The 8,233-nt window shown below is 38.5% G+C and overlaps 2 protein-coding genes across 2 annotated transcripts; one reads left to right on the top strand and one right to left on the bottom strand.

Annotated features, from left to right (window-relative positions):
- The first annotated feature begins 395 nt into the window (after nucleotides 1-395).
- On the top strand, nucleotides 396-3,827 carry LOC121762291 (5'-methylthioadenosine nucleosidase-like). Its single transcript, XM_042158123.1, has 8 exons — nucleotides 396-694; nucleotides 793-856; nucleotides 1,257-1,348; nucleotides 1,657-1,763; nucleotides 1,849-1,923; nucleotides 2,620-2,694; nucleotides 3,186-3,278; nucleotides 3,479-3,827. Exons 1-8 carry the CDS (start codon nucleotides 634-636, stop codon nucleotides 3,674-3,676), a joined length of 765 nt encoding a protein of 254 aa, XP_042014057.1. The 5' UTR covers nucleotides 396-633; the 3' UTR covers nucleotides 3,677-3,827.
- Nucleotides 3,828-4,028: 201 nt separating this feature from the next.
- LOC121762290 (ER lumen protein-retaining receptor erd-2.2-like) lies at nucleotides 4,029-6,987 on the bottom strand. Its single transcript, XM_042158122.1, has 6 exons — nucleotides 6,590-6,987; nucleotides 5,730-5,929; nucleotides 4,822-4,962; nucleotides 4,647-4,727; nucleotides 4,385-4,509; nucleotides 4,029-4,304 (listed from the first exon to the last, which is right to left on the bottom strand). Exons 1-6 carry the CDS (start codon nucleotides 6,810-6,812, stop codon nucleotides 4,256-4,258), a joined length of 819 nt encoding a protein of 272 aa, XP_042014056.1. The 5' UTR covers nucleotides 6,813-6,987; the 3' UTR covers nucleotides 4,029-4,255.
- Nucleotides 6,988-8,233: the final 1,246 nt, after the last annotated feature.

Below are 8,233 nucleotides of genomic sequence, written 5' to 3'. Positions count from 1 at the left end.
TATATTGCCGAACCTGAACCGGCCCTTCCGACCCTTCAACCCGCCTGCCGGTTCAAACCGCCGGTTCCGTGCCCGGTTCCGGTTCATGAACCGGCGGGCCAGGCCGATTTGTGCATGCCTAATTGCGGATGGCCATGGAGAGCCACATTTCGTGGCCGGGCCAACTTTGGTGGCCTTCAAGAGCCACCATTGTGGACACTATAAGACCCATAATAAAACAAAAACATTATAAATAAAATGAAAAGAAATGAATCACCTTGCGTTTCATTCACTAATTCTTGCGTTTTTGGCACAGCACGTTTCATTCACTAATTCTTGCGTTTTTGGCACAGCACCATTTGCTGTGATTTGAGGAAGAGCAGAGGATCTCTGCCCCCATCTTATGACTATTCTCATTTTCTCCGGTGTTAGTTGGTGCAATTATATGCAGTTTGACCTAAACTCGTTTAGTCGGACAGCAGCCTCAAAAAGGAAAAGGAGAATATATAAAATGTTCACAATCTCACTATGCCGCTTTCGTGGCGGCGGTGTGATACATATTTTCACCGGAGAGAAACCGGCAACAGACAATACTAGTAAGTTTCGATTTCAATTCTTAGTGAGGCGGAAGAGTGTCGGCTATATTTTCGATCGATGGCACCACCTCACGACGACTCTACTCAGCACCCAATTTCCAATATTCTCTTCATAATCGGTATCTCCTCTTTCCCCTTTTTCCTTATTTGCCAATGGTTTTGGACAAATTTCGTTCTGATTTTGGATCTCTCTCTCTCTCGGCGTCCGTATGAAAAGCTATGCAAACCGAAGCGTCGCCGCTAGTAAACAAGTTTAAGCTTGCTGATGAGCCTAACTCAGTGTATGCTTCTCTTTCGTCTGATTTTGTGATGCTGATTTATGGGTGTAGAATAAGCTTGTACGAATGAGCTGCTGAATTTAGCATATTATAGGAGTATGAGTTATAATTTCCGGAAATAGGAGTAGTTTACTGATTTTTGTTATAACCAGAGTCGTTATGTTATGTTATGTTATGTTTGGTTCTGGGTGATGTTATTGTCAATTTAAACCGGCTGCTTTACTTCCTTTGCTTATTCTCTTTACATCTCATATTTACCTTTGGTGTGGAATCATGAATTGTTTATTTTTAGTATTGATAAACGACTTCTTTGATGCTAGTGAGGACAGTGTCATTTACCTTCTTACTATTTCACTATAAATTTGTGCGGATTTGTCTTATTTACCTTCTTTTTATGATGCAGGTTTCCGAACGGGGTTCCATGGGTGAGGTACAGCGGCAAATACAAAGATTTGAACATCAATATTGTCTGTCCAGGAAAAGACACAACATTGGGTATGCGGACATTTCGCCCCTTTTCTCACCAGTGCATTTCTTGACTGTTGCTCCTTTGCACTGGCCTCCTCACCACCATGATATAACCATATGAATTCTTTCATATCTAATTGACGCGTTTCTTGATAATGTTTGCCTCTCTAAAGGGAGTTGAATGTTTGAATTTTATGTTTTCGCTTGGATGCTATGAAGCAAACATGCATATAAGCATCAAAGATAGATCTTTTTTTTTGTAGTTTCATCAAGAATCTCATCTGATATCTAATCTTAACTTTCGTCTACTAATTATGCTGATTTATCTTTCTCAGGTGTTGATTGTGTGGGTACAGTCTCAGCATCTCTTTTGGCTTATGCTTCTATTCAAGCTTTACAGCCAGACCTTATCATAAATGCAGGAACTGCTGGAGGATTCAAGGTATTCCAAATTCTGGCAGAAAAATATATGCCTTTTGTTTTTTTCTTTCTCTATATTCCTAATATTTGAATTCTATAATTTTTAGGCAAAAGGTGCTTCAATAGGCGATGTATTTCTTGCATCAGATGTTGCCTTCCATGATAGGAGAATTCCTATCCCTGTAAGTCTCTTGCTTTCATTCTTTTCTTCAAATTGTCACATGTTTATGTAAACAGTGTATATTGTTAGATCTTTGCATGTTGACTCTGACAACTAATAATAACTCTAAAATCACTTTATGTTGCTTAAGACATACTGTTATACTCTCTATACATATGTGGATTCTGATGCTAATTCCAGTCTGCTTTATGTTCACAATTTCATGAACTTCATGTGCTTCTAGTGACGTCTATTATAATTTTAGGGTAACGGCATTAAAGCATTATAATAGTACCATTTGAACCACTTGAATAAATATTCTACAACATCTTCCTATGCTTCGAATGTAAAAAACATAAATAAATATTCTACATCTTACTATGCTTCGAACATAAAAATGTTTTTTAGTCTTCCAGGATTAACTCTCAAAGCAAAACACTTGTGCTACGATTTTAGTGCATCAGAATGGCACCTATCTATCCAGAATGTCATGGTGTTCACTACTTAGGGTGCATTGCATGGCGTTTTTGGTATACCCATATTGTTCACTAATTGGCTGCATTGCAGTTTAAACTTTGAATCAGGATAATTTAGCAGAGTTTTTTACTTCTAAATACTTTACTAATTTGGCAACGCAACACTTAATTGAGTCTGCTTATAAAACTACGGAGTAGCTGCTTGCATCATATATCTTTATGTAATTTATTCTGATATACAGGTATTTGACCTTTATGGTGTTGGCTGTCGTAAAACCTTCTCCACACCTAATCTTGCTAAGGAGCTGAACTTAAAGGTACTGCTCTTTCAAGATCTTATATACGAGATGACAAAGAGTGACCGATGTTTTGCTTCCAATCAATTCAAGCACAGAAACCTGCTAGTTTCTTGGAGATATATACCAGTACATGTTTTAGTAATTTCTCCAACTACAGCTAATTATGTCTTTATTTATTATTTATTCTGTATGAAGATAACTTAAATGATAGGTAAATGCTGGAAATCCTCTCTTGAGCTTGAACAGTTGTGTTTTCTTCTTGCTATGCTATGGTTAAATCTTGCCATGAACTATGGTTATACCATTATATAGATCTTTGTGCATATTAGTGAAAAGTTAATAGTATAGTATGTATCTAGTTGTCTTATTGATAAAACTATTACACAAATTCCTCGAGCCACATAATTATTAAGGCCATTTTGGCTTTATATCATGCAAGTAGGCGGTATTCATTTATAGTACTGATAGCTTTGACTTTAATTCTTTACTTATCTTTGGGGATGATATAGGTTGGAAAATTATCTACTGGTGATTCTTTAGATATGTGCGCAGAAGATGAAGCAGCAATTCTTGCAAACGATGCAACTATCAAAGACATGGAGGTTGTTTTCTGTTCCCAATCTTGCTGTTTTGTTCAACTCAGATTCTAATATTTGCCTAAAGAACTCAATATTGTAAACTTTGGCACTAGGCAATATTCTCTCTAGGTTAGTGAAACAATATATGTAACATATTTTGCTGCCAAAGACTCCAGATGAAATAATGTTTAACTAGATTACTTCGCCTCATCTAACTGTACCAGGGAGCCGCGATTGCTTATGTGGGACATCTCTTGGACGTGCCCGTATTGTTTTTGAAAGCTGTGACGGATATTGTTGATGGTGACAAGCCAACCAGTGAGGAATTTCTACAAAATTTGAACGCCGTCACCATTGCGCTGGATCTGGCAGCCACCAAAGTGGTTGATTTTATCAATGGAAAGAGTTGCTCAGAACTATGATCCCTCTCAGTTTGGGACCATATCATTCCTGCATAAACCACTAATACACGACTTATGTTATTGTACCCATTGTTTTCAGACATTTGATGATTGTCTGTGAAGAGCTGTGAGATTTCTATTTATGGCAAATACACTTGTGTTTTCTTCCTGATATTCATTATTTGATTGCTACTAGAAAATCAGTTTTTGTAAACAAGTAATACAGTATTTCCATGTTTCGGAGCTTCAATTTAACCAGCTTTTGAAACCTAAAATCCTCAGTTTAATGCTTTCAAACATCAACAATTAATGTGATCAATAAACCGAATGTCAAAATCTGCAGAGAAAGGGTTGAAATAGAGGCATTCTGATCTTCAACAGAAGGTGGAAATTCCGACAAGGGTATTCATAATTAAAATGAAATTGGCACTGTTGCAGTAAACCAAATATGATTGTGGCAACATCAGACTAATTTAAACATCCAGCTTTATAGTTACTGCCATGTTTCCGACCAACCAGAAATGCTGACCAAAAACAGAGCCATCTATAGACCAAAAAAGAAAGAAAACAGTGAAAATAATCTTAAATAGCCCCATACATTTACACCACTCCAGAAGGAAGGCGCAACACGAGCTGTCCCCCGAAAACACTGCAGGTACAAAACGCCAAGATCAGTTTAACAATTCAGTAAACTATATATCTATGCTTGGTAAATGAATTTGTGTTGACCTTTTCACATAGTAATAGCAAAAGTCAGCCAGGATGAAGGTCTGAACAATTTCGGATATTAGAACCATTGAAGGCCAGAGTCCGTAACCCAATGCAACAAGAAGATGGCCACGAGTGTCCAAAACCTAACCCAACAGAAGCAAAAAGATTATCTTGATGCAAACTTTTTGTCATTTTGGAACTGGCTGCTTATCTTTTGAGCCCAGGTAAGAGAATAATTACTGAGTATAAAAAATTTAAGTGAAGAGTTCATGCATTCAACCTGGAGAACCCAGTGGGCACAGCTCAAAAACCTAGCAACTCCCAATGCAAATACATAATGAGCAGTAAAAGGTTCAACAATCTGCACCAAGACATTGAAAATATCATCATAAGGTGCAAATATCCTTGTATGATTACACGTACATTGGAACTTCTTCGTCTTCAGTACAAGTTACCTTTGTATTCTGCATGACACGTAGCTGAGGTAGGACAGAAACAGCTTCCAAGTAAACACAGAACGCCCAGGCAATCCTGTTGACTACATGATGTGATGTAGATGGGTGAACTACTAAGGCTATAACCGCACAAGGGACAACCTACAGACAGAATTTGTTAGATTTGAATGCAAGCGCTAGGAGGAAACTCCAGAAGCATAAGAAGCTGATTGGAGTAGAAATAGATAACTTCTTTTATTTAACAAAGAAATAGATAAATCCTTATGGAATTTAATGAATTTTGCATTTTAAGATCAGTTCCACCATTCCTACACTATAACTTGGTATTTGGTAAACATGTAAAAGGGCTAAACAGATGCACCATGCTTTAAGCTACTAAAAGGCTTCTTTTTATCAAAAATCAAACATCAGAGTATGGTAGCAACAAGGTAATAAACTTCCTCAGCACCATAAGAGTTGAGAAGAAAAAAGTGAAAGGACACTCCATGAGGGAGGAACTCTCAAATATACAAATACAAACCTGAGGCCCGAAACAAATTGATAATGACAGATACACTCAATATTGAACAAAAGGCACATGCTGAACCTAGAACCACCCTTAGAGCAACTGGAAGCTGAGTCCCATGAAAAGAGCCAAATCGAGGAAAAAAAACACCTAACTACATATTACCACGACCAAAGAAAAGAAAACAAAAAAGAAGAGAGCACACAACTCACAAGGACCTACACTAACAGACAACTTTGGGATGCAACAAATATACATGTTCCACGAAATCTGAAAGAAAACTTTAAACAATGATTTCATTTGTTTGGAGTTCATTCAGTGACAATGTGGAATACTCTTCCTCGTCATAAATCCAGAACATAATACCCAAGGAAAAGAAAACAGCAATTTCTCAAATACTCACCACATAGTACAGTGCAATGTTGTCTTTATCCTCCATATAACTCGATCTCAAGTTAAATCGAATCATATAAACAACCCACAAGGTCGTAGCCAGCGTAGCCAAGTCAAGCACAGTGTGTATGTCGTACTCCATGACAAAACTGCAATACAATCTAACAGCCAAAAAGATAGCTGTTAGCTCCTGAGACTTCAGCGAAAGCCCTGCATAGATAGAGCAACAAAATCAACACCTAACATTTAAACAGAAGAAGTAAGGCAGTAAAAATTGGGGGATCTGCTTGACTCACTAGATATCTGGATGACACTAATCGATAAAAACAAACTATATTTGTTACTTCAACAATTTTAACGAACATATATACAACTTCCTTTCTTCCTTAGTTCATAAAACCATATATTAAAAACTATTTCAGTCCTGAAGAGAGAAAAAAATTGAAGGCAATTCAATCCATAACAGCAATACTACATTTCAGAAAAACCAAAAAGTTGAACAAAATAAATCTATTGACCCTTCCTTATATGCTACCAATATTCGACAACCAAGAGATCTCCCCCCAAAAAAATCCTAGCTTCTCCATCCCCCAGCTAACAACTAAACGCGTAACAGCAAAATCAAATCCAATGGCTCAACTAAGCAGGCAATTAACATCAAAATACATTTATTCAAGAAATAGAACATTTTGAAAGAAAAAAAATCGTTCTTCCAACACCAGAAATAGAAACATCAATGCAAAACCTAATTTTTTTCTCTCCCCAGCTCCACACATGTTTACCCCCAAATTCAAAGTTCCAAAAGATCCAACTCTATCACAACCAATTGCAAACAACACACAATTAGAAAAATTAATTAAAAAAAAGTACCAGCACAGGTCTTCTCCTTCATCAACTTGTAAATCAGAACAGCAATTCCGATGGAATGAACAGCCTCTGCCGCCACAAACAAATTATCATGATCATGGACAATTGCACGGAGGAGAACAAGCGCCGCCATGCCGCTAATCACGGCCAGAAACGCCTTCACCTTGGGCGGCTGCCGTCGCAGCCATGTCGCCGCCGCTTGGATCGGTCTCCTCGGTGCCTTCATATTTTACAGATAATCTACAAATTCAAAAATCTATCTATTTGTAGTTTTATTCAGGTGTATAATTCAGAAAGGAAAAGTGAGGGAAAATTTTTTAGGAGACAAAATTTTCCCAAAGAAAAAGAGAGAGAGAGAAAGCAGAATCGGAGAGGAAGAAATTGGTCGCAGAAAACGAGAGTTTGATGAGATGCCTATATATTAGGAGTCAAACACGTCACACCCATCCTTTCTCATTGTCTAATCCTATTTCGTTAACTATAGCTTGTTTAAATATTTTAAGGTTTTCTTTATTTTTAGATTACTGTAGTCTATATTTTATTTTTGGAGATGTGGGTTTAGTATTTTCTATTCGCACCATAATTTATTTGAGCAAAAAATCATAAAATTTTACTAGTATTTAAATTTCGACACGAATACGGACGGAGAAAGTACAATGATAATTTCATTAAATTAAAAAAATTAAAAAAAAGTACGGTTCAACAATTTTTTTTAACAAATTCCATTAAAAATATCAACGTGCACCCATCCGCTTCCATAGCTCTTCAATTATATCGTTCTGGAGTCGAATATGGGTTTGTCGTTGGCACATGTTGGCAAATGCACGGACTCGATCGGTCTCTTCTTGGGGTATCCCCATACGTACATTGGCGGTGCCCACAGCGTGGCTTGGACCGGCAGCATCAACATCATTATTGGTCCAATCAGTCAGTGCTGGACCTTCATCTTCGACAATCATGTTGTGCATAATAATACATGCGTACATGACACCAGCGATGCTGTCAATATACCACATCTGTGATGGACCCTTCACTGCCGCCCATCGGGCTTGGAGCACACCAAATGCCAGCTCCACATCCCTGCGCGCTGCCTTCTGACGACCCGCAAAATAGATCTTCTTTTCGTCTGTTGCGCATATGATCGTCTTCACAAAGACGGACCACATAGGGTATATCCCATCCGCCAAATAATAGCTCATATTGTGTTGGTTGCCATTGGCGACGAAACTGACGGTCGGACCAACGCCCATGCACTGCTCGTTGAAAAGGGGCGACGACTGGAGGACGTTGATGTCGCTGTTCGACCCGACTACTCCAAAATACGCATGCCAAATCCACAACCGATAGTCAGCTACCGCTTCAAGGATCATCGTGGGATTCTTGCCCTTGAAGCCGGTAGGGTACACCCCTTTCCAGGCGATGGGGCAGTTCTTCCACTCCCAATGCATACAATCTTTTCTGCCCAACATTTCCGGGAACTCGTGCATATCCATCAGAGCCTGACAGTCTTCGTGGGTAGGCTTCCGAAGATACTCATCCCTGAATATCTCCCTAACGCCCTCACAAAAATATTGTAAACATTCGTGGGCAGTCGTCTCGCCGATGTAGAGGTACTCATCGAACATGTCGACCGCACCGCCGTATGCC

The sequence above is a fragment of the Salvia splendens genome, chromosome 13 (assembly GCF_004379255.2).
Source record: "Salvia splendens isolate huo1 chromosome 13, SspV2, whole genome shotgun sequence".
Taxonomy (NCBI): domain Eukaryota; kingdom Viridiplantae; phylum Streptophyta; class Magnoliopsida; order Lamiales; family Lamiaceae; genus Salvia; species Salvia splendens.
Note: the sequence above shows the minus strand (reverse complement) of the source record. Positions and strands in the feature narration are given on the sequence as shown.